General features: G+C 41.0%; 2 protein-coding genes and 1 long non-coding RNA gene across 8 annotated transcripts in view; 1 reads left to right on the top strand and 2 right to left on the bottom strand.

The window, feature by feature from the left end:
- MAN1A2 (mannosidase alpha class 1A member 2) overlaps positions 1 to 21,535 on the bottom strand; it is a 132,753-nt gene extending 111,218 nt beyond the window's left edge. The window contains exon 1 of the mRNA XM_023940350.2: positions 21,039 to 21,535. Within this exon, the coding sequence (XP_023796118.1) occupies positions 21,039 to 21,346 (308 nt within the window). The 5' untranslated portion in view covers positions 21,347 to 21,535. The remainder of the gene's footprint in view (positions 1 to 21,038) is intronic.
- LOC147654320 (uncharacterized) lies at positions 2,886 to 6,757 on the bottom strand. Its single transcript, XR_015284963.1, has 3 exons — positions 6,635 to 6,757; positions 6,021 to 6,102; positions 2,886 to 3,230 (listed from the first exon to the last, which is right to left on the bottom strand). It is a non-coding gene; the product is annotated as an uncharacterized LOC147654320 (long non-coding RNA).
- Positions 21,536 to 21,917: 382 nt separating the features above from the next.
- The window catches only part of CD86 (CD86 molecule), a 38,796-nt gene continuing 34,432 nt past the window's right edge, over positions 21,918 to 26,281 (top strand). For 3 of the 6 annotated variants that reach the window (XR_015284957.1, XM_086882798.1, XM_086882797.1), the window contains exon 1: positions 21,957 to 22,535. The gene's annotated coding sequence lies outside the window, so the exon portion shown is untranslated. Of the gene's footprint in view, positions 22,536 to 26,281 lie in introns of all 6 variants that reach the window. The other 3 variants (XM_086882793.1, XM_086882794.1, XR_015284959.1) reach the window with 3 other exon arrangements.

Below are 26,281 nucleotides of genomic sequence, written 5' to 3'. Positions count from 1 at the left end.
CTCACCTCTGTCTCCAGCAGCTATGCAATACCAAAAACCAACTTAAAAAAGGACGAGGGTGCCAAGCTCAGGAAGAACTGCTGTAGCTGGTACAGTCAGCTCAAGCTTTGCTAGGGAAGAAAAGTAATTGTTTTCTACAAACACTCCTACACTTGCACTTACATGAGCAGCCAGGTCCTGCAATGCTAAGAAGGGTCACCAGACACTGTGTAAACATTTTAAGCTTACATGAAATTTCTTTGTTTTGTAGTTACAGTATCAGCTGAAACAGATTTTCAGAAGAACCAGATCAAATATTTCAGGAAGAAAAATAATACTTTTTAAGACTACAACAGAAATGAGTGCAACTTTCACTAGTGGTGAGCAAACAGAATTACATGTTTTCAACTAGATATAAGCAAACTCATTCAGTTTTTAGTGTCTTAATGTCATTCAGGTACAAAACCACTTCAATAGAAAAAGCAATAGCTGCACAAAATACAACAATGTAGAGTTTTCAATCACTACAACTCTATCAAACACATCTCTTTTGCACCTCTTCTGCTCCTTGAATAAAAAAGAATACAACTACATCTGCCTCAAGGCACTAACACAATCAAAAATAGGCATTATTTCAGATTTTTTGATGATTAAAGGAACTTGAGTTAACATCTGCAGCTAATTACTTCTACACAGTATATTAAGCCTCTGCAGAACACGGTCTTAAATCTGTCAAAGTACTTACAATGCTAATATAGAGGGGGGGAAAAGATATATTTTAGGAATCAATCCTATGCCTAAAAAAGGACTCTGAGAAGTCTACTAAAAGTTCTGGAAATTTAGGATATCTCCTGTTTCCTCAAGAAAACTGAATGAGAAGAATGGTGCTACCTTGTCCTGTGTAAAACTATTTTAAATAGCTTCCTGTATCCTACACCATACTGACTGAAGCATCATATCTTCCCTTCCAACTAGTACCCAAATGAGACTGACTTTATTTTTTTAAAAGTAATAAAGACGAAAGAACTTTACAAGAAATGGGAGTGAAAAATTCATATAGACTACAGGAGTAAGAAAAAGAAAAATAAATCAGTAGTGAAGAAAGAATTGGGTAGGATCAAAAATTCTCCATTTGGAAATGTAAGGTTTATTTTGATGTGGATTTCAATACACCAAAAACCAGCAGGATTATTTTAATTTAGGATTAATTTTAGAAGCCCATTACAATTAACAATGTCAAGCCACAGTATTTTCTACTATAAATCACTCTAAGTCACTGGAAACACTGCTGTTATACAAATTTAAACATGTATATAGCAATGTATTTACACTCTACTCACTACAGTCAAGTCCAAGACAGCATGGACCAACATCTTGCATACTGTATTATTTATTGACACAATGAACAGTTTGATGAAGGCAGAATAATACACAGTTGGTCTTGTGACACTGAGGAAGTAATGAACTGAGTTCTCCTGCAAGACCAATGCATCATCTCTGCTTCTTATTAAAGAAGGAATTTTTATAAATAAGTACATTTACATATAGGACAAGGCAGTCCCACCAATGTTGATGGCACAGATCAGATACTGAAGCATATGCTCAAGCAGAGTTAAAAGGAATCAGAGTACTCCCACATACAACACTAAGCCCTTAAATATTATTTCTAGTCTACTACTATTGCCCAAAACCAAGTTCCCATTAGGAAAAAAACCCCAAATATTTAAACCAATCAACACAAGCCATAAAGGAAAATAAAAGTGGTACCTTCTATGGTTTGGCATACATCACAAAAGTTGCTGCAGAGTCTGAAGCATTGCTGTATTTTCCATATCACTCAAAACTCATCTTCTGCAGAGGTCATCACGCTACAATCTTCACAGGAATTACTATTTTTTCTTTATTCTATATAAAACTGAGTATTTGTAAACTCGAGTTTTTCACTATGATAAAAAAAGCTGCTTTGAGAGAAGTTTTTCTGGGAGAAAGTTGCTAACTTAGCTATCAAACATTAAACATAAATTAGCTAGACTTAGGTAATTTTAGATTTAAAAAAATAGATTCAAACACCTAAAACCCAAGAATATCACTGGTTTCTGCTACACCTTAATTTTCACCCTTTCAAGCACATGCAGACCCACAAGTTACATGTGCAACAACTGCTCAATACAATGTTTTAATATTCTTTGGACAGAAGTTTCTCATTTTTCAGAAACATAATTCTTAAATATTTTTTACCTAAGGAAAATGAATCATGGGTTCCATTTTGTACACAACCAGAAACTTTCAGTGTATGCTCTACAGAAGCTTGAATTACATGTTCAGCACTACACTACTGACTTGCTACTCCTTCACCCTCTGTACCACCCACATTGCCTAAGAGTTGTGCCAAGACAAGATGCTGGGTTCAAAATCTCAGATTTGTACAGGACTTTTGGGAGGATATGGGGACAAACACAAGAACAAAGTGACAACAAAAGAACTGCAATCGTACATGTGCGTAATACGCAGTATCTTGCTCTCCTTTTCTGCTATTCCTTGACTCCAGAACTATAAATGTCTCCTTTTACACATGATACTACCAGAGGAAAAGAAAAGGTTTCTGGAGGCACAGCAGAAAATCTTCAGGAGTAATGGAAAGGACCCAAATAATACCCTTCAGAAACTTAAGTTCTGAGTAGGAGCTTTAGCCAGTTGAAAAAAATTTATTTTGGTCCTGCATATGCACATCTTAAAGCAAAGGAATTTTTAGCACATCTATTGACTGCATGTGCCCTTGCACGTTGTTCAGCCCAGTAAGAGAACAGTATTTGTTTGCCTAATAAGATATGAAGAGTTTACAAACATTTCACCTGACATGCAGAGATAGCAATATATGAGAATCTTTAAGCAAAAGAGAAACTGGATTTTGCCCAAGTTTGAAAACTTTATTTAGTTTCAAATAACAACCAGAAAAGAGTTAGACACCAACTGTGAGCAGCAATATCTTATGGACTTACAGAGGTATCAAATAAGCAACCTTAAGAACAAAACCTGTTCAAGACAATAGAAAATAGGCTGACAAAAGATATTTGTCATATAGAATTGCGGTCGGGCATAAGACTGTACTTTCTGTGAAAATTAAGCCACAATCACTAAAAATTATGACAATCATTTTAATATTCTTGAGCTTCAAAATGGAAATCCTGGAGCTTTTCATCATTAAGAGAATCCACCATTTGAGCTAGTAGCAGGAGGCTGTCATCCTCTATCTGTGTAAACAAGAGAGGAAGAGAAAATACCTTGACAGGGGGTTTCACACATATCAGCTCACAGCAAAAAAATAAAAGAGACTCCAGTTACAGTTGCACATTATATTTAAGCTGATTAATACCTAGCTACTGACAAGTGAAATGTCCCAACAGCAATAAGGCAAGGATCTTCTGGAAACTGAGGACTATTGGAAAAAAACATGGTGAGATAAATGATAATTGGACAGTGGAAACACCTAGAGCACAGATCACTACTGCATGCACAAACCTCAGCAGGCTAAGCTTTGGGAAACTCTTCTCTGACAAACTCAGAGGGGACCCATCTGCAGACCCAACTTCCAGCTGGACAAGTGACAACACTGCCTTCACTGCATACCTGAGATTGAGAAGTTAACCTGTGTGGTAAGGAGATATCCCTGGGTAAGTAAGAGTCGCACACCATCAGTATGGGTCCCCACTGCTGATCATCAGCCAGATAAATCCTAGAACACAGCTTCCCTGGCATTGTCACAGCCAGTCACACATGGCTGCAAAACTAGCACTTCTGTAGAAATAAGTCAACTGGCACATAAGGATGCTTGGGTGTCCATACATGCTGCTGATTCAGTAGGTTAAAGACTGATTGTGTATGACTGCAGCATTACTGGAACGATCAACTCTAACAGCTGAAATACTGATATATACGGATAAAGGATGTTATAACCCTATATTCCTTATATTGGTCACCATCTTTGTGCAAATAATTCTTTTCTCAGGGTTTTAGTGGCCCTGTAAAAGCAAGCTCACTTACTCCTTATGCTGGTACTCAGGAGACTGGGCAACAAGCCATTCAGCCAGTGGTGAGCTGAGCCAGCTGAAAAATTATGGATCATTTCAGGCCAAATCAGGTCTCCTAACTGGCTGACTGCCCAAACACTGATGTTGGGGCTAGAATATAGTCGAGATTAAATGTCTGGGGACACAGCAGAACAGGAAATGAGCTTCAAAGTGTTTTAGACCTGCATGTTCAGGGGTGTTAAACTAAAGCCCAAGGTTATTAGTCTCTGGTATCCCACTCAGACAGTGTCTGCCTCTTCTTACACCTGAGACAACAATAAATTTTTTCTACTTAGGAAGAAAGGAAAGGAAACCAGAAAGCAGTATTTTGGAGTTATCCTATCCTCATCTATTTTGCTGCAAGTGTAGCTTCCATCTCCAGCTTTGAAAGAAATAAACTGCTGCGCCTCACCACCACCTCCAAGGTCTTCTGCTAGCCCTGGCTCAATCTCACCCCTCCCCTCCAGGTTCCCATTCCTCATCAGGTACTTCCTTCCCTTTTCCCACCCCTATACTGGGAAAATGAGAACTATATTAACTGAAGGAATAGCCTCATCCTGATGTCTGTGTTCAAAATGGGTATCACAGTAAATAAGATAGCTCCCTCCTTCGACACTGAGTCTCCTTGGTAGCCTGATCTCCAGCAGTAAGCACCAAAACTCACCAACAGAAGAAAAACAGCTGGAGAAAGTTAGCAATTTAAAGCAATAGCGATGATATTAGTATGGTCTTAGTCTGAATTCTTAATTGTTCAAATACCAAATAAGTTGACAGCAAAAAAACACATAAAGTGAGAATGGCTGTTACAAAGTAAAAGTAGCAAGTGGCAAATAATGCAGACTCAGAGATGGCAAACTTTCAGGTAAGCAGATGGTACCAGGCTTCTCTGCATGGGAAACCCTCTGGCAGGTCCTACAGAGCTCTAAGGAAGTGACTACCCTCACACAGATGTTCTGTCGACTCAAGCTACCACATTTCCATAATGCTATTTTAATCACCCAGTCAAAGCTGCCTTGCACATCCCAGAAGCAACACTGCTTTAAATATCTGATTGGAAGCTCGCACACATTGCTCAGATTTATCTTCCTCCTGTACCAATAATTGTTACTGTATGTCTATATAGTAAATTGACACCTGTCTATCAATGTGCTAAAAATCAGAATAATCCTCAACATGCATGGTGCCATAAACCCTGCATTGAAATGTTGTATGGCAGAGCTTGAAGAGAAAGAGAAGGACTATCCTGGGATCTCCCACAGGAACATGAGACAAGCTCTTCGTTATGGGGAATCAACGCTACTAGGGGTGTGTGGCTCTGTCCAACTGCACAGGCCTAGAACAATTTCTCCTGACTTGTTCCTCTCGCCACCAGGACACCACTATGCACAACCCTGCTGGCTCACACAGCATCAGTGCTACTCGATTCACCTCGCTGTGACACAGCAGCAGCACTGGATTTGTCTGAAAGACACTGGCAGGATCATTCCCATCTTTCTATATGGCAGCAATTTAAAATGTAGTCCTGCTCTGCAGAAACTGGATCAATTACAGGACCGTAACAGTAACAAAATAAAAAAAAAAATATAGCTTGAACTGAGTCTCTGAATATCAATAGTTTCCAGAAGGTACTATGTGACATGTCATGAGAAAAGCTCTGACAGGACAGGAGCTGAAGGCAATGTTCTGCTGTTAAACACAGTTGTCCTTGTTTCAGGGGGGAAATATATACACACACACATACATACATACCATGTAGCACATGTGCTGTGATTCAAAAAGTTTTTCTTATAAAATGATACAGACTGCAATGTGGATATACATAACAGTAATGCTGCATTAATGAAAACAGAAATGTAAGTTCTTCTCCCATTCAGCACCACTGGGACTAGTCAGAAGAAAAGAATACCAAAGCTTTATACCTCTCCACTTAGCTAATCAGCCAAAACAGTAACTAAAGACAGAGCAACAAAATACCTGGAAATCATGACGTTCAGTCTAATCTGCACTGCTTCCACAGAGCAAAACTCTATCTCATTACTCCCAAAGTTCTTTAATCCTGTCAGTAAAGCAGAGGATAAGAGACAACTATATGACAAATTATTTAGCCTTCCAGGTGCTTTTAATAAGTTTCCACATGACAATAATCCCCACTGCTAATAAAATACACAATTTTGATTCAAGAGACAGATAAATGGATGTTGGTTTTTTTTTCCTTTTCAAAAAGGCCAGAAAAGTAACACTAGATTAGTAACTCCCCGTCCAAAAAAAACTAACAATGCAAGGCTCAGACTACTCAGTACATCTCTGAATATGGAAAGCAAGTATTTGCATGTCACATTAGAACACAGTCCTCATCACAGAAAGGTTGAGGAGGAAAGGGGTTTCTGGACCCCTCATCTGATCCAACCTCACTGCTCAAGCAGGGTCACCCAGAGCTGGTTGCCCAGGATCATGTCCAGATAGCTTCTGAATATCTTCAAGACTATAGATATCATTGCCATAAATTATGCAGGAGTTTACTCATTTGCTCCACTCCATGAGTAAACTGCACAAAATATGAATGATAAGCTTCACTCTGCAAAACGTACCTTCCCAACTGAGTAAACAAAGTAAAAAACACTGTTGACAGCCATCTCAGCAAAATCCAGGATGTAGTCCAAGGAATCATTGACCATAAACAAGGTAAGGATATCAGCATCATGACAGTAAACCTAACAGAATGTAAAAAGTACGAGAGAAAAAACAATGATGTGTAAACTACTCTTAACACATTACAAATAATTCAGCCAAAGATGACTTGGCATTCTTTGGGAGCTGTTGAGCAAATCTTTGTTCATGTATATCTGCAATCAAAATATTGTCAGGACACAAGAAGTGAAACAAAATGCAGTAAATGAGCAATGTTTCAGCAGTATGTACATTTAGAACCACCATGTGTGCTTTGCACAAGCCTATCATAATATTAACAGATTAAGCTAATGCAATGAAACACTGCTATCAGTGCTATTTCCAGTATCAGTGAAATATTTTAATACTAACATGATTTGCAAGCTACAGGCTTTAGATGTATGCAGCAGCAGATGAGCTGGACACAAGCTACTCTTGACATGACCAAAACAGAAAACACATAGAAGTACCAAAACATTAACCTAAAACAATGGGAGAGCTGGGGGTATAAAATGCGGCAGCAATTTGCTCTTTGAGTTGTCTTCATCAACAGAATCTCAGGTTTTTCACAGAACTTTAGAAACAGTACACAGCACACAGTGTTGTCTTCCTCTGTCCATCTGCAGAACAAAATAAGATATGCATCCAGCATGTAAAGTCTAATTTCTTCCTTCTCTACCACTACTACATACAACTTCCTGAATTCCCAACAACAAAATGCAGCTCATGGATAGTCGTAGTCACGTGTTTGATTCCTTGAAGGTTAAATTAAAATTTGTTTCATTACTTAAAATTATTATGGCAACGTTCTTACCTCTTTTATGAAAAAGAGTTCATTTCACTAACAAATATATCCACACTATAACAGCACGTAATTAAGAAAGAGATGACTCAAGCAGGATAACACTGTCAATTTGACTAATAAAAGTTTTGGAAATGGAAAAAGACTCACAACCCTTTCCTTCACTTCACTGGCTGTAGGCAAATAAGTCATGTTTATTTTGAGTTCAGATCTAATAGCTTCAAATACACTGGTCCAGAGTAAACAAGCATGCAGTCCCAAGATCCCCAAACCAAGAATTCTACTCTTTTACAACCCAAAAGTCCAGTGTGAGCTTGGACTGAGCTCCACCAAAAATAAACTGATACCTTGTAAGAGGATTCTCTCACTGCTGTAAGCCACAAAAGGCAAGAAAAAGAGTGTAACTGATGAGATATTAACTTAATTCAAGAGAAAAATATTGACTCAGAGGCATAAAAGCTGAGAAAAAAGTGGAGTTGGAATATGTTGTCTCAGCAAGATCAAGAATCAACCCACTCCAAGATCAAAGGAGGCTGGTATTTTCCTACCTTATACCTTCCAGGCCAGCAGGGACTCCTTGAGCTGGTAAGCACATTAATCCACAGTAAATTGCCTAACTGGCTAGGTTCTCTGCATGAGCCAGTAAATAATTGCTGTGTATCTCCTGCTTGAAGAACTTCTGTGCGTCGTAGATGATGCCAAACACTCACCCATGGCAATTTTAAAGACATATTCTATTTCTCAAGACTAATGGTGTGGCAAAAGGTCATATCCTTTTTTTTCTCCAATGTCCTGCATGCAAGATAATATTAGCTGGAAGTTCTTTCCAACCCTAAAGTAAAGATACCACAAAATTAAGCATGCAGACTAGGAAGTGGAAGATTTATTCCCTCCCATATAAATATTATATCAACATCAGTCATTACCATTTTGGATTCCAGAAATAAGATATGGGGCAAAACAAATAACACGAAACATGGTATTTAAGATGGCTGTCAAAGTCTAATATAACTTCCTTTCTTGAGGATTACTTTAGTTTTATGGAAGCCTTCACTCATTCCTTCTTCCCAGAGGTGGATGTTCAGTCATTATCAACAAGTTAAAAGAAGAGGCAGTATTACCCATCCATCACCATAACACATTTCAGGACCACACCTAGCCTTTGTGGGAAAAAGGCCAGGGCAAAAGCTGTGATGTGAAAAACAGCATGGTTTTCCTGGTTTAGGGCAAATCTAGGGAGGAAATCCCCAAAGGGGTCTCACTAGAAGGCAATTCAAGTGGCCCCTCCCCCAGTCAGTCTGGGAGACAAAAATCTCCTTTGAGAAAAGTGGAAAAAACCCTGTTTATTTAACAAGCAAAGTACTCAAGAACATGGAGAAATGGGTAATATTAAACAATGGAACCTCTCGTTGTTCTGAGAAGACAGCAAATTCAGAGAGAGAGGGTCCTTCCCGCGGGGTGTAGCTCAGTTTGCTGGAAAACACCATGTCCTGGGTCCCAGTGGGCCACAGGTGTGAGCTCAGAGTTTTTCTGGGTTTTCAGTCCAGAGCAGGGCTGATCAGTTCCAAGGAAAAGAAAACCCACAGTCTGGGGAACTCCTCAGCTTGCAAAAAAACTAACTAAAAGCAAAGGAGAGGTCTCTCTCCTACTGCCCATGCTACAGACAATACCACCTGTGAGAGAGAAAGCTGAAACTGTTACCCCTATGTTTTTGAATACAACCACCTCAGACATTGCACCACTCCTCCTTCTCCCCCTCTTCACTCTCAGATCTAGTTTTAAAGGTGCAAAGCTTACTTCTGGGCTAAACAGATGAATGGGGATACAATTCAGCTTCATAAAGTCATCCCAGGATGCTGGTATAAAGGAATACAAGAAAAATTCTGGGTTACACTTCAATCCAACTCTTCCTATCCTTTCCTCCCTTCCCAGCTTTTCCATCTCCAGAGAGCATAGATGATGCTGCTGTTTTAGAAGTTCTGGACTAGAGAGCCATTGCATAGCCTTTGCTGCTTCACTGCCCTGTTTTATTTCAACTGTTGAGCACTGAACTGAAAGCAGTAGGGTCAAATTGCTAAAAATAAGTGAGCAGCTCTATAAAAAAAGAAAGGTAGAGCAGAAATTGAAAATAAAATACAAAACCAAAAACCATCTGCCACAAATGTGTTTTGAATGGTTTGATGTAAATATAAGAGTTTCTAAATCTCAAAAGACATTCTATTTTAAGCATTACTGAATACGCTTTAAAGCTGGAAAGAGCAAGGTTATGATGGAGTTTAAGGCCATTTTTTCAAGATAGCTTGGAAGAACTCTACTTACGGTCTGTACAGGTTCCAGGATTTTTTCTTAAAAGAATTCAGATATGGATAAATGAATTTGTTAAGTATCATATTTAAGGAGTACTTAATTTTTTTTATGCTTCAATGAATTTTCTAGTTACTAAAATGCTAGACAATATTACACAGCTTGCTTTTTTTTCTAAAAAATGCCACACTGATCCATGAAGTTTCAAAATAAATTTGCTAGAGAACCAAAGAACAGCAAGTAATTAACAACTGACTCAAAAGTTACACACACTGCTTTGGAGTTTGGGCTAGTTGCTAGTCAATTTACTTGTTACTGTACAAAAGGAAGTTCCATAGATGTTTCCTTGGACTTTTTTTTCCCCTTTTAAACTCAAAAGGTACTTTAAGTTTTCCCAGGATCACCATCCCAACCAAATTCTAGAGACTGAAAATTTTTTTACAAAATTAAATATCTTAATGGACTAAACCACAATCTTGTGATTGGTATTGATCAGGTGGCTTGTGTCAGTATCTGAACCTCCCAGCCCAAGTAAAAGTGGCATTTTCTTTGCACTGCCTCAAGTTTCTCCTGCAAGTGTTGCCCTGCAGGTTACGTTACCACTTGAAATGTCACATATTTCATTGAGCATAATGATTCAGGCATCTTGCCAAATTGACACTAATATGTCAAGCCTCATTTTTCTTTGTAATAGCAGTAGATTGGATGATCTAGTCCCACTGTAGTGTGATGGCCAGATGCTATTCTGAGAAAATTATGTCTGAAGAGGGGAGACAGGGTGTCAAGCAAATGACAATGCATAACTGCAATAGCAAATCCATCTGAATAAAATTAGTGCTCAAGTGATTTATGGAAATCAAAACAAACATATCAGAAGACCACAGATGTATAAAACCCAGACCAAACCAAGGACCAGGGGTTCTTGTGGAGTGTTTATAATACAGTCACAAAAATTCCATTGTTTCACCAAAAGACACAAGAACAAATTCACCATTAAGCATTTGGCTTAGTGAGTCAATAAACTGTTCCCAATGCCTACTCTGGCCAGCAAGCAGCTGTCAAACACTGCAATGCCAACAAGGGGCTAAGTAAAAGCCAGTCAGAAAGAACAACAAAAAAAAAAACACTGGTGGAAGAGAACCTGCAATCTTTTTCACATTAAGAAATACCAAGAATGATGGAATGATGGCAGGGTTTATTGTTTGGGTAGGGATTTGAGTGGATTTTGGTCTTGTTTTCACAAAAGAGCTTCCTTTGGTTACCAATAAAACTCTCAACTATTTCCAATCATCATGTTCATCAATGCCACTTCAAGTAAATACTGAACCATTTTCATATAGAAGTTATTCATAAAAACTGCCAGTACAGTTTCAGTCATCTCCTTAGCCACTGGCTTTGAAGTTTCACATTCAAGTACTTAAATGATGGCAGTGACAACTGATTATCCACCTCACTGGGCAGTTTACAGACATCACATACAGAGATACCTTAGTATCCTCCCATAGGTATCAGACCCTCAAAATTACAAAGCTCCCAGACATGATACATCACTAAAAAAAAATTAGTTATCATTATCAGTGTGACAGTTACTGAAGAGCAGTTAAGTTCCCTTCCAGCATCTGGGATTTGAAAAAGTAAATCATTTCATGTAAAAACAGGTGTAACAGTGAAACTCTTTGAACTTTTCACTGCATGGATCTGGAGCCATATAACAAGTGTAACAATTAGCAGATCCAGCCTAACTGTTTTTAAGTATCTAAATCAGAACAGTTCAGAGTAACAACCAGTTAAAATAATGTGAGACAGTGATAAAACTGAAGTTGAAGTTTTGTTTAATTGCTTGCATTATTTCACATTTGTTCTGATTTTTTTCTATTTATTTGAAAATGGCAGTATTACAGACCCATTAATATTTTGTCATGGATTCCACTGTCTGAAGGTGGAATTATTCACAAATTAGAAATCTGAATTTCCATTATACTCGTTATAACATCAGAACTCCACAATGCAAAGAGCCTCTTACACCTCTGCAATATTTTCTTCCACAGAACTCTGTGCATTCCAATTCAGAATTCACTACATGTGTTACTTAATCACTTGGAGAACACTTTCCACTCAAATAGAAGTCAGTGACAGCAGAACAGATGCCTTTAGGAAACTAAGGCTGTGTGATTACAGTACTGGAAAAAAAGACACATGCTTGCATGATCTGCAATTATTAAGTTTAGAATTAAATAGTCATCAGTGTTTCCAAGATAAAACTGATTAACAGATTTAAAAGGTCACTAGAAACACAGTTCTGAGTCAAGCTAGATCATGCTATCATTTTTTTCATGACAAAATACTTTCTTTCTGTGAAAAAAAAAAAATAAATTGTATCTTAACCAGGAAAATAAATAACTTCCCTCTTCTCCAAGCATCTTTCCCACTACTGCAAGCCAAGAGAGAGGAAGGTCTTTTTTTCAAGTTTTGTTTTTAAAGAGTACAGCAAATTTTATTTTATAAAAGTAATAAAAACAAACAGGAAGTTTGTGGTCCAGAAAGCTCTGGATTACGATTCTCTAAATATACTGTAGAAAGAATGCAAGTATTCTGGAGCAAAAGCAGATCTTGCATTGAGAGAACAGCAAACAGCCCTCAAAATGCAATACATTGGTAAAGACAGCAACATACCCAGAAAAATGTACTGAGGAAACAGCACATGGCTGTGAGCTATTCTTACTAGTCAACAAACTTAAACCAGGAATAGAACTCAGTATATTTACCACAGGTTTGTTTATCCAGCAGGACAGTCAAAGCAAGAAGATATGACCTTCCCATTCCCACCAAAGGATTTAAGAGATATGCTGCTCCCATAAATGGTATGTTTTTCCCACCCTTTGTAAGTACATTCCGGTTGATCCAATAAAAAGTAAATTGGATTAGTTTGATTTACAGCCGATGGTCACCTGCTCTTAAGTGGCCTGATGGTACACTTCAGCCTTAAAACATGTCAGCAGGTCAGACAGAGATCTGATAACAAATTACTGAGAAAATACTTACGCAGCTTGTCTGTGCAAGCTTCAAATGCCTTGCTGGCCTGCAAATGGTGCTAAAACTCAGCTGACATGAATGCCATCGTGCAAAAGACTTCCAGCCAGGTACTAGCATACAGAAAAAGATGGAGTATCTCTTTATGAAGACAGGCTGAGAGAGTTGGGGTTCATTCAGCCTGGAGAGAGACCCATGGAGACCTTCTACCAGCCTTCTAGTACCAAAAGGGGTCCTACAAAAAAGCTGGAGAGGGACTTTTTACAAGGGCATGTAGTGATAGAGTAAGGGAGAATGGCCTTAAACTGAAAAAGGTTTAGATTAGATATTAGGAAGAAATTCTTTACTGTGAGGGTGATGAGACACTGGAATGAGCTGTCCAGAACACCTATGGATGCCCCATCCCTGGAAGGGTTCAAGGCCAGGCTGTATGGGGCTTTGAGCAACCTGGTCTAGCAGAAGGTGTCCCTGCTTTTAGCAGGGGAGCTAACAATTGAAATTTTTTCCATTATCTTCCAACCCAAACCTTTCTAGGATTCTGTGAAAATTGACAGTTCTGCATGCTGGTGCTAACAGACACAAAGTAATCTCATTGAGGAGCTCTTAGAGCTTTATATAGCAAGAAAATACTTTCGTCACATGCACTTCCTTAAAACTGTAATTTTGCTCATGCCACACTGATCAGATTACATAATGTTAAGCCTAGTGAAAACCTCAAACTTGCTGTCTCAAATAGAATCACAGAAAATAGCTAGCTGGCCACTGGAAGCTGCAATGGCAGTGCTACTGCAAGGAGCTGAGGAAGCACTACCAAAATCCTTCAGTGGCTTAAGAGTTAACTAACAAGTAACAGAGCACATCAAACATTAACGAAACTGATGCTGAATACAATATGCAAGGTAATCCAGTTCATAGGTGTGCATCATAAGAATATTTAAAAGAACAAAGGCAGCAAGACAGAATGACAAATATGATTCAATGTTTGGGCAAATAAAACCTCTGGGAAGCAGAACTAACACAGCCCTGTATTTCAAACATGAATGGCCTTTCTTTCTGTCCCAATGTTTTCTACTACCTCAGTAAACACACCCCATTGCTACTGCTACCCCACAAAACCCAGGTTTTCCTTCCCACAGCATTCATTTCCAACCACCCTTCTCTAACAAGTGAAGAACAGAAGACTCATGCTGTGGCTGGCTCAAAATTACACTTGTGCAGACTGACTAGCAGCAGCAGAAGTATCACAAACTACTCTTGGGCTCTGTGATCGTTCCTTCAGCACTGCTCCCAATTAAGGTCTTTCCCTCAGCATCAGGACACACACAAGACACAGAAAAATACTTAGTCTAACAGATCACCCTTTGCTACTGATTGACCAGGGAAGGGTCAGTGAGAGCTACAATGTGTCAATAGCATGCCCACATAAACTCTGTTGGCTTCGGACACAAGACTAAACAGACCCTTCAATAGCAGTCTTTAGATAAAAAAAGCTTATTACAGGTTACTTACTAACCTATCTCCACAGCCTGCTTTTTTTTTTTTTTTTTTTTCTTTTTAAATCTTAGAAATGCCAGTGTACCTGGTTAGTTACTCCAAGAAAACAAAAATGGAAGGAATGGAAGTTACCAGGAAAATTTATCTCCCTTTACTACTTATCATTTACTATTTGTAGAGCTCAAAAATAACACAGAACCTCCACATACTTGAGTGAATGGATGAAGTTGCATAATTTGCTCTTATACAGGGCACTAGATTAGACAAAAGGAACCAAAAGCCTACATATTCTATGAGCAAACGTATGACAAGAACTTAAGTCACAAAAACTTCCCCCCCCCATGAATATATGTATTCACTCTAAATAAAACAGTTACAGGCATACAGGACTGTATGTCTGTAACAAATACATATTTGGAGCTCTCGGGGATTTTTTATTTGTGGTTTGAGGTGGTAGGAAAAAGGCATTTCTTTTTTCCCTTTCTTGCCCCTTACTGGCTTATTGGCCTATCAAACACCCCTCTCCCCACTGTTTACTTGCAACAGAACTCTACATTTCAGTAAAAAAGTGACAATCTAGTGAGAAAAAAGTGGCAATTACTAAATTAAGACAGATGACAGCACTCACTTAAGCCTGCTTCTGAAAAGGAAAAGAACAAATCCCACAAGCTATACTCAAACATGTGTCCCCAAGTTCCTACTCTGTTAGCCTGAAAAACTACTTGAGAAACAGCTGCCTACCCATGAGACCAGACTTTCTCAACATTGAGAGCTGCAATAATTAAAAGTGAAGGATGGTGGAATAAAAGCACTGACCATGTTTAGAATTTTACAGGCTTCCTGGACATAAGAAGAAAAGCATTACAAAATTTCACTTCTTTGCCCACATTCAGCCTTGGTTCAATTGTTATGAAAACATACACATACCACATGTGTACATAAAACTAATTATAAGTTTGGTAATATTTGTTGTAAGGAAGAAAAAACCCATAACTCAGAACTAGCCCAGTAGGATTAAGACTGTTTGTATTTACTACAGGAAACGCTAAGGATCAGAAGATGGGGGAGCTCTTGTAGTGCAGTATGCCCACAACTAGCCATACTGCTTACTATTGCCTGCACTGCTACCGTCATCAAGCAACCCACATTTATGCTAAAGTTCTTCTGAGATTTTAATCTACAAAACTCCAAATGAACCAAATTGCTACTGCCTCCCACCCACTAGCTGGCCTAAATCCAGCCAGCAGGCTTTCGGCAGTTTTCCCACGCCTGATTGTTTTCCAGCGTGTAGACAAAGTGTGGATCACGCAGAAAAACAGTAAGTTCAAGCTTTTTTGTTTTTTACTGGAAAGGGTAAGAACTGGAGAACACCAGCACTCAACTCCTCTCTTTCATAATACAGGAAATACTTTGACTAACTGGAGTACAGCAAGAGAACATGAAGAAAGCAGTTCTCTACATATGATGTAGGCTGTTCAGCAGATGGGGGGGGGGGGAGGAGGGAGGACATCTAAACAGATGGTCTAGAATATGCATTTTGTATTTCAAAGCTGAAAGCATTTCTCAGCCTACAACATAAAGTGCTAATTTCAGCAGACCCTTAGATATAATGCAAGAGGGCACCTCTCCTACTGCCCAGCACAACTTCAGGAAAAACCCCAATTAAGATTAAGGTTATAATGTGGGCACTCCAGAAGACATCAAACTCCCATAATTCTTCAAGTACCAGCATCATCTCTCAAGTCTCTTCTCAACACAGGCTCCAGAGAAAAGAATAACATGTGCCTCCTAAAAGCTCTAGCTGAGAAAAGTCTTCAAATAAAGAGGGTCAGTATTCTTGCAAAAGCTTCAGCAGCTGAAGACTACCACCAGACACCTCAACTTCACCCTAACCACTAGAGATGTTTCTGAAGCCTGACTTGGAACACGCTATCCTGCCCTCACTGGCTCCAGAGGTGTCACCATGAGGACTTGCATTTCCTAAATGTGGCACTCCACAAAATCCTTGATTCTAGATCAAGCATCTCAGCTTAAAATCAGTGCCCACAATTCGGAGTGACTGTGGGGAGTCTGCTCTGAAGACAGGCTCAATCTCATGCACTGAAAAATTGAGTGGAGTAGGAGCTGGGATGAAGGCACTAGAGCGGCTCCTGATTTTTCAAGGGAAAAAACAGGTTCCCTGAATCACAATAGCAAATACTCTTAATTTCATTAATGAACTGTGCCTCAAGTAAAGTTGGAAAGGAAGAGCAAAGAGTTTTATGCACTTTTATATCCAATGGCATGGCAGAGGATGACAGAAGACAGTGATCCCACTGAGTAATAGAAGCTAAATTATCTCCTCTGCCCACTTTTACTATAGCTAATTAAGTCATATAGATGAGAGAAGATAAAGGGATTCAAAAGAAGCATACTAAGCTTTTCAAGTTCCTTTAAAAAAAAATGTAGACATTAGAAGAGATTAAAACCAAAAGCACTTCAGAATAGTTTTTACTTTCACCTCCTAAGAGTAGAGACAGCAGCTGCTACTACCAGAGACAACCACATACTGAGCAACAGAAGAAAGAGCACTTTTAGACTATTGCCATACAGCTGCTGGCCCACAACTCATATCAGACTGCAGAGCTTCCATCTTTGCATAACAGAGCAATCAGTATTCCTCAGCATTCCAGAAACAGTCAAAAGCATGATTTAAATGGATTTATACTCACTGCCACACAAAGGCCAAGGACATTGAGGTGGGCACTTGTATTAGCAGCAGCGGCTGTCAACCTGACGACTTGAGGGTTGGTGAGCTGGTTTTTTTAAACACAAGACAGAAATGTTGACTTGAAGTGATACACAGGAATTCAGCAGCTGAAGCTACATCTTCACAAGTTCTGAAGGATTGAACTGTTTGCCCAGCAGCAGTCCAAATGCTGCTACAAAGTAGCTATGAGTTCATAAAATTACATTATTCGTTGCCTCTAAGATTAATGTACTTTCACCACAGAAATGGCTTTAGCTTTTGTCAAGTAATACAGCGAGCAGCTGCTTTGACACATCATTAAAGAAACAAGTCTTCTCAATTTTCATATTGCAGATAATCTTATTTTTAAAAACTCTGAGAAATCAAGGAGATTACAGGGTATTTGCATTCTCACTCATTTGCATGAGATGCAAAGAAGCTATAAGAATGTTTTGGTTTACTTCCAGAGCTATCTTTTAGATCTAGTATTGAAGAATGAAATACCACACATGCTTGAAAAGTAACTGGATAGTAAGAAACACCTTAAGTATCTTTGTGTGGCAAGAGATGCAGAAGTTTGGGAAAAATTACAGTTATCTAAAATCACGTAACAAATTTTGGGTGCTACATAAGTTTGTTTGGCAAGATGTGTCTGCAAAACCATGCAGCTCTCATTCCAGAATCTGTGCAATATCCTATTGGAAATGGAAAGAAATACATCTTCAGGAAGTGAAATTGATTTTTTAAAACTGTATGTATGCATGTATCATCCTAAGTCCTGGACTAATCCTTTCTCCTCTCAAAGACAAAAATTTCTGGTACACCTTCCCAACATTATTCCCCAAGCACTACCCTGCAGGAAGAGCTTACAGATGAAATGAACAGCTGAAAGTGAGTATTACCTTGCAATACAGCCCATCCATTTCCCAAACACAAATTGCAGTTTTAGTCCAGATTTTAACCATCTTCTTAGAAGAAATGTGTTTTTCTCTGGAGATAGGCAAGAACACTGCAATTCTTGAATAAATATTTAAGACCATCAGGAAGGGAGTAGGGCTTCCCCCCCTCCTCATTTTTCTGCCTGGAAGGGTAAAAGAGGGACAGGAGCAGTAAAGAAAACAATTTAATAGAAGATGTAAAGTTAATGTCAGCAAGGGGTAACCACTGTAACAATAAAAATAAAAGCACTCAAGAATGTCAAGGGTGCCCAGGGGAAGAGGTGGGAAAGCAATGCAAGGAATACAGAGAAAGTCCAGGGGGAATCATTGTTTGCACACCCAACACTAAAGTATGGTTGTTACAATGATTTTCTACCTACACCACTGCATTTTTCTAGAAGACAGAAATAGAAATATTTTCCAGTAGCCTACAAGATTTGAGTAAGGCAAAATGAGCATTAAAATATTACAGCCTATATACCAAGGGAGCAGTATAATAAGATGTGTGTTTTATCATTTGATAGACATCAATACCAGCATTCACAGAAGAAACACTTTCCTTTTTAGTGACTAAATCAAATCATCTGTCATTTCATAATCAAGTCTATACTACATATGAATGACCTTTGATCCAATTAGTTCTGAAGCCCCTCAATTTCTCAAAATACAGCTTGTCAATCCATCCTCACATCTCACATCTTAGACTACATCCTCCTTCATATATTAGGATTACGTTAATTTCTCTCGACCTTTTGTACCGTAACTCCTCTGCCTCACCCAAAAAACAACACTTACAAAGTAGCTGATACTTGATTTTGCCCCTTGATAGTAAGCAGAACAAATTTTTCCGTCCCAAACTGAGACAATAAGTAATCTAGAGCTCACCACTGAAGATCCTACACTTTCTTAAAATACCATCTGTCAATGTCCCTGCAATCCAGGAACAAGAACTCAGTGAGGAAAATGGCAGCATGTATTTTCCATTATGGTAAACAACCACAGCAGCCCCAAGCTGACGGCAAATAGCCCATTGGTAAAACTGTGGTAATCAGCCAAAGAAGTTGCTTCAAAAGTAAAGCACATACCCTTGCTTCACAATGAATATTGTGACATTCACACAGGGGTCTTACAAGCAGGTTAAGCAGGCAGGCATTTTGAGTAGTTAAGATATGCCTGGTTTGCAAAGCTAAAACAACAGGAATAATAACTATTCCTGCTCAAATAACAGCTCAAAAAATGAACGTGACAGGGAAATTTTGGATGGAGGGCAGGTGCGAGGTGTCATAGCAATACAGGAACCACAGCACAGCTAACTGATAACCAGGATAACCACCTTGTTTAAGAATGGGTCCCAAACAACCAAAATGCATTTAGCTCTGACAGTTGTAAGCTACTGCTTATCTACATGTGACACACAAAAAAGTATGTACTTCATTCCTAAAACTGTGGCCTCAGTAACTAAAAGAGGGAACCTGGAAAGGATTCATATGAACTATCACTATCAACAGACTCCTTTTTTCTACAGCCCATCTACTGGGCAACACAAGGTACAACAGCCACAGTTGGAGTTCTGAACATTTCTGAACTCTTGTTTTTGTTTCATCTGCCCTATATTTTAGAAACTGATTTGACTGCATGTGCCACAGGGACTGAGGAAGCTAAGAAATAAGATCACACATACACAAAAAAAAAAATAAACACACACAGTGAGAGACAAGAACTTCAAAGGCATATTAGACACTGTCTAAACCTATGTTTAATACAGCGTTTAACCACACCAGCAATTAACATCATAGACAAAATAAGTCCTTGCTGAATATTAAGTACCCATGCCTTTTCAGATAGGGAGAAAGGGCTCATGTTGAGTGCCCCAAGACATCCAACAGCGAGGATGCCTTAAGGAAAAATACCGTAGTATTCAAGTATTCTTTATAACTCATAACAGAAAAATAAAAAGAAGTAGATTAAACCAACTCCTTTTAATCTCATACAAATAACCTTTAAATAATTCTTATGCCAGTAAGATACATTTGAAGATGTTTTCAAAGGAACACTATCAGCCTAAGTAACCTTTCTTTAAAATTCCCTGTATTACTAATTTGAGTATGGAAATGCAGGTATTTTATCACCCATCATCATATTTTAACACATCTCTGACAGCGAAGAGAGATCTGTCAGCTTCATTAAGAACCAGGCAGCAGGGTAGGATTTAGGCAACTGAAGTATGTTAGAAGCAAATATACTGTGTAATCATTTTTCAAGGTTTTTTTACCTCTGTTATCAATGCTTAACTTCACATGATCCAGTCCTGAACATTTAGAGGCTTGCACCACACAAAGCTTTAGGTGGCCCCAAAAAGCTGTTGATACAGCATATCTACCCTTGATACTCTTATTTTATATTTTATCTGTGATTTCTTTATGCTGGCAAATACAATTAAGGAAACTCAGCCATCGGCACCTTCAGTCGTCTGGATTAACATTAGAGCAAGTGATTTTAAGGGCCAGAAAAAGGCAATTGTGCCATCTGCACTAGTTCTGTGCCCTGCACGTCATAGGCTGACAGCCTCTGGATCACAGCATGAAGTCTTTTTCAGATCAAAGTTCTTGTGCACTATTCAGCAACAAGCAGCTGTTTTGAGTAAGCACATAATAGCTACAGAAGAGATGCGGCAGTTTTTCAGTCACTTACGCTGTCTCCACAAATACCATAACTTAACCCCCTTCTTTCCATGGCTGATGCATGGAACTGGCTAGGGTGAGAAAATAAATCAGTCGCTGGAGGACACCTCGTATTTGCCCTCCCAGCTCTCGCTCGCCAGAAGGCTAAGTTCACACTGGGGAAGGCAACATGGAGCCACAGCTACATATGGCAGCTGGAGGACACAAGGCTAGCGCTCAGAAGTTGATACACGTCGGGGAGACACGAGGATGTCGGTGAGAGGAGGGACAGCAGTGCGGGAAGGACCTAATTCAAGGGATCTCCCTGTCACCCAGTCCCGCTCCCTTGCCGGCGAGCGAGGCACCCACCTGTGCCGGTGCTCGTCGTGCCCTTGCCCGTGGATAAGGAAGCCGCCGAGGTTCTTGCCCCCTTTGCTGGTGTCCACGTGGGGAATGAGCACATCCTCCAAGCCCAGGTCAAAGCGCTTATGCTTCGAGGAGTCGGGGAGGAAGAAGAACGCCCCGAAGCACAGGGTGATGAAGGCACTAAGAATAAGGAGCAGGATAAATTTTTCGGAGAGTCTCAAGGTAGCCCTGTGGTGCGGGAAGGCGGAGGCCCCCAGGTTCAGCGGGGGCAGCCTCCGCCCGGAGAGCGGCAGCAGGGCGGGAGTGGTCATCCTTCCGCTAGCGACCCCCCGGCGGGGCACGGCTCATCCCCTCAGCCCCTGCGGAGGGCGGCCCCGGCCAGCCTCGGGGGCTGCGGGCGGCTGCACCATCATCATCCTCCCCGCGGGCGCCGGGGGAAGGGAGGGCAGGGGGGAGGCCGGGCCGCCCCGACGGCCCCCGCCCCCACGGGGGTTCGGGCCGGGGCGCGGTCGCCCCGCTACCTGCGCGCCCCCTTCCCTCGCCGCGGGACCAGCCGGGCCCGAGCGAGCGACTCCGGTCAACGACGCTCCCCGAGCTCCGCGGCCGCGGGGCTGCGGGACGAGCGGCAGCGGGGAGCCGGGAGCCCGGCCTGGCGCGCGGCGTCGCTCCACCCACGTCCCCTTGTCCGGGCCGGGCGGAGGCGCATCCCCCTGGCCGCGCCGGGGCCCCGCTGAGAACGACACCGGGAGCGGCCGCCGCGCCGGTCCCGCTCCGGACCCTCTGCCCGCCTTCACGGCGCCTGCGCGGCGGCGGCGGGCGGCGCACGCGCGCGGGGCGCGGCCGGGGCCCGGGGGCGGGGAGGGGGCGGGGAAGGGGCGGGGAGGGGGCGGGGCCGGCGCGGCCCCCGCGGGGAGCGGGAGCGGGGCCCGGAGCGGAACCGGCGCGTGTGGGTGGGGAAACAGCGCTGGGACGGGCAGCTACGGGAGAGGGCCCGTGGGAGGCCGCGAAGATGCTGAGGGGACTGGAGCGTCTCTCTTACGAGGGATCTGGGCCTGTTTTGCCTAGAGGAGGCTGAGAGGGGATCTCATTAACGCACATAAATATCTCAAGGGTGGGTGACAAGAGGATGGTGCCAGGCCACAGGGCGAGGAGCCACGAACTTGAACACAAGAAGTGTTCCTCAACTGGAGGAAGAACTTCTTTACACTGAGGGTGGCAGAGCGCTGGAACAGGCTGAGATCCGTGAGGTTTTCCTTTCTGAAGACATTGAAAGCCCAACTGGACGCATTCCTGTTCTATTATTTGCACCTGGTAACCTCTTTGCTCCTGGTGACCCTGCCTTGGCAGGGAGGTTGGACTAGAGGATCTCCACGAAGTCATCCTGGGCATAAGACAGGACCCCATGTACAGGCTTTCCTGCAAAAGCAAAAGGAAAAGTGAAGGAAAGGCCTGGTCAGGGAAGCTGCAGGAACCAGATTCCATGAACATCACAGAAAAAAAGTAAGTTCATAAATCTGGGAGATGAGCTGCACCTGCAGCTTTTTTCAGAGTAAGGTGTCTTCCACATTTTAAAGGTTTAACAAGCTGGAGACTCAGGTACTCTCAGATTATGGAGGCCAGTCTGTTTAGTGAACCTGGCAGCCAAATCTGAATCACAGCCAAGGAAGTAGAAAGGCAGGGGAGAGAACAGGTCAGCTCAGCCTGCCGAAGTTAAGCTAACTGGGCTGGAGAGGACTTCCCAGGTGCAAGGCGGCAACCCCAGGTTCAGGTAGGAGTGACAGGGTGAGAACTGAACTGAAGCAGCAGGCTTTTCTGCTCCCTGCAGGAAACCTTCCTGCTGAGACAAGCTCCAGAAGGAAGAGGAATCCCACCTAGAGGTGTAAATACACAAAGAGAGTGAGAGAGAAAGCACTGAGACATGTCCTGCAGGTAGATGAAGCAGACACAGAGCCAAGAGTGGTTTCAAGTACCACAAATGCTGCCGATGCCCCTGAGTGGGGTGCCCTTGATCCCTGTCACAGCAGCTGGAATCTGAGCAATGCAGGTTTGACAGAAGCAATCTCAGGCATTTAGGTTTGTTTTCTGGCTTATACTTTGCTTTATATGTTTTGAATTTGTGGAATTACGCTGGCCTGTGGAAAAAGAAGTCTGAGACCAACTAGACATGCTGAATTAATAATGATTAGTCCTCAGCTTCTCATCTGAGTGTGGTTTACTGTGAAAATTAAGCCCTCAAGAAAGGTTACTTTGGGAGGTTTCCAGGGAAGGAAAGCAGCTGAGCTAACAAAAAATACCCTGAGAGTCAATATAGTGGCACAGGTGTGGGTGTGTCAAAAAAATCCAGATTAATGAACACTTAGGGCAAATCAAGTTAGTTGAAGTTAACTGCTCAAGGTAAAGGAGACCTTGACAAGTTTAACTTCCATGCTATGTCTTCACAACCAAGCTATGAATCCCATCTTGCTGGATCTTACTGTGTACCACATCGGAGATTTTGGCCTTTCCCATCTCTCCACCCAGCTAAATTCTTCCATCGACTGATTTTGCTTCCTCTTCTCTGTTTTCTACGAAGAGGACCCGTGGCAATGCCCTGCAGCAGACAGCTGGGCCTTGCTCAGTCATATTGCACTGGTGAAGAAGAAAGTGAGAAACTGCCATGAGGTGACAAAACCCAAAAAGCCAGTGTGGGACAGAAATACCAAAGAGAGGATGTACAGAAAGAGCTGTATTATCAATGATACTACAATGCACTCCAGTCAGTACAGCAACTAAACCCAACATTTAATGTTAGAATGGGACCAACATGCTTTAACTGGTCTGCTGGCCATTTCAACTGTCTTCTAGTTTTGATCTGGTAAAGTAAATTATCTTCAAATATGTTCATGTCTTCACTTGTTAAATTGCTTTTACACATAGTCTAGAAAACAAAGATGAGTCCACGGAGACTTTTGTTCTTCAGTCTTTTTGCCCTTTGCTTCACTCTTCTCTGCCAACTGCTAGTTTTTCCTTTACTTTAAAAGACTAAGCAGAAGCTTTCAATTTCTCTATAAAATGTTTCTTTGTGTTTAGCTTATTGGAAGAAAGTGACATTTCTGTAGGTTTTTTAGTTTATGATGACCTTTCCAAATTCTAAAATGTCTGTGTCTAAACCATGATGAAGTTTTGTACTTCTACAATTTTGTGCTTGTTTTGACTTCCTTACTTCTTACCGAAGTCTAATAGTAATTTTTCATCCTTTGGTTCTGTCATTTTGGGTAATATGCATATCCCTGTAAGTTTGCCAGTGATTTTCCACGCTGCAGTGGTGTTACTCTGTAGCTGAACAACATTAAATATAGAATGATATTGAATGAGTTGGGTTTTGTGAGCCTGTGCTTCACTATATAGATTTTACATCTATTAGTATTTTATCACAGATGCCCAGAAAACTCTCAGAAAGTGTCCTGAGCTGAAACCTGAAGGTTTTCACAAGAACCAGGAATTCCTGTACTCACTGCCTTGACTTTGATCAATTGCTAATGTAACTGGGAACTTGAGGTCCAAAAGTGTTTGATCATCAGTACTAAAGTCACTGTATTTCCACAAGCCAGCATTTCTGGAAAGCTATTAGGGCAGTTCACATTTTTCAAAGGTACACAAAATAAGTCTTGTAGAAGTACAGATCCATATCAATGTACTATTTCTGTCTTCTTGAAACTGCAGTGATCCTTTCTAGCATCAGAGTTTGGGCACACAATCTGGATTCATTATTTGTGAAGCCTCTTATTCAGTTTCTCTCCAAAACTGTCCAGTCTTTCCAGGTTCCATGGAAAATATGATGTAGCTTGAAATAACATTCATATTCTCCTGGTCTCAATGGTGACTGGGGTCCCAAGAGCACATTCTTTATGAAACCTAGACTCTAGACTCACTAGAGGCTCCTGTGACTGTCTTTATGTTTTTCCCCCTATCCCTCCAAACACAGCTTCTCTGAAAAAGACTTTACCCTCAGCCAAGCTTTGCCACAAACCTTTGGTCTTTGGCCCAGTGCCCTGCTCTCTACAGCTTCCTCTCTGTGTTGCTGGATGTATGTAAACATACATTTTACTATTATTTCTAGCAAAATAATTATCACGAATCAACCTTTGCAATTCAGATCCCATTTTGTTCCAAGCAACACTTACCCTATAACTTTATGAGGAAGACTAGCCTTGTTCATCCCTAATGCAGCTATAGCAGGATGATTAGTGCTGTCCTAATCTCATTCTCCTCATTCCAATTTCAGTTGAGGTGAGAACACACTCTTCTCCTAATTCAGACCTACATCCCATGTAAGGTCTCCTGCTCTGAATTCTCCTTATGTCCTCAAATCCAACTTCTGACTCACACCTTGCTGAGTTTTTTCTGTGTAACATATCAAAGATAGGAACTTTCTGATCCATCACCTCAGCCAAACTATTCCACCTAGGTATTGTCATGCTTCCTTGTCTCTGATTCTGAAAAAAGCAGTATTGCACCTTTGATGTCCATTCAGAGTGCTTCTGGAAAGGCATTTGCTTTGTGATTGCCCTTGCTGTGTCACTTCAAGCTTTGCATCTTCCCAATCTTTCCTGACATGCCTTCCCCCTCTCCTAGCATTTCTGATTCATCACCAAGACACCAGCTCCTCCTGCACCCAGTTGGCCCATAATATCAGCCCCCAGCACCTATTTATTAATGTTTCAAGTACTTCCATGCTTTCTTCTGTGCTTCCCTAAGGCATGAAAGGACTTGCACATCAAAAAGAAATTTGGGAACCATGAAAGTGTATTAGACAACACCAGAAAATTTGCAGCTATGAAAACTGAACTTACTCATGGCAACTTCTCTATAGAGACACAAAATGGGCATAAATATCAGATTGTAAATGAAAATGTGATATCTATGAGTGTGTATTGGAATCAGCGGCAGTAATGCCATTCTTTGGCTTAGAAGTGAGAATAAGTTTTCCAGGGGTAGTCAGAAAAAAAGCCAACAGCTGCACAGCTTCAAAACCTTGAAACCAAATAGTTGCCTGTAGTGTGCACTGGGAAGACCATCCCTGAATTATTGCAGCTTATTAAATGCATGGAAGAGATTGCATAATAAATATATCACCTGCTTTGTGGTGTGGGTTTGCATATGGTGGGATTTGATGGCTGAGCTTGTCCCTGGAAATAAAAACCAAGCTGATCATTCAGATGGACACAAATCTCACACATTTGATGTTCGACATCCTAACAGAATCT

This window comes from Cyanistes caeruleus, chromosome 3 (genome assembly GCF_971803275.1).
Source record: "Cyanistes caeruleus chromosome 3, bCyaCae1.hap1.1, whole genome shotgun sequence".
Classification (NCBI taxonomy): domain Eukaryota; kingdom Metazoa; phylum Chordata; class Aves; order Passeriformes; family Paridae; genus Cyanistes; species Cyanistes caeruleus.
The sequence above is the reverse complement of the archived record's forward strand: the minus strand, read 5'-3'. Positions and strand labels throughout refer to the sequence as shown.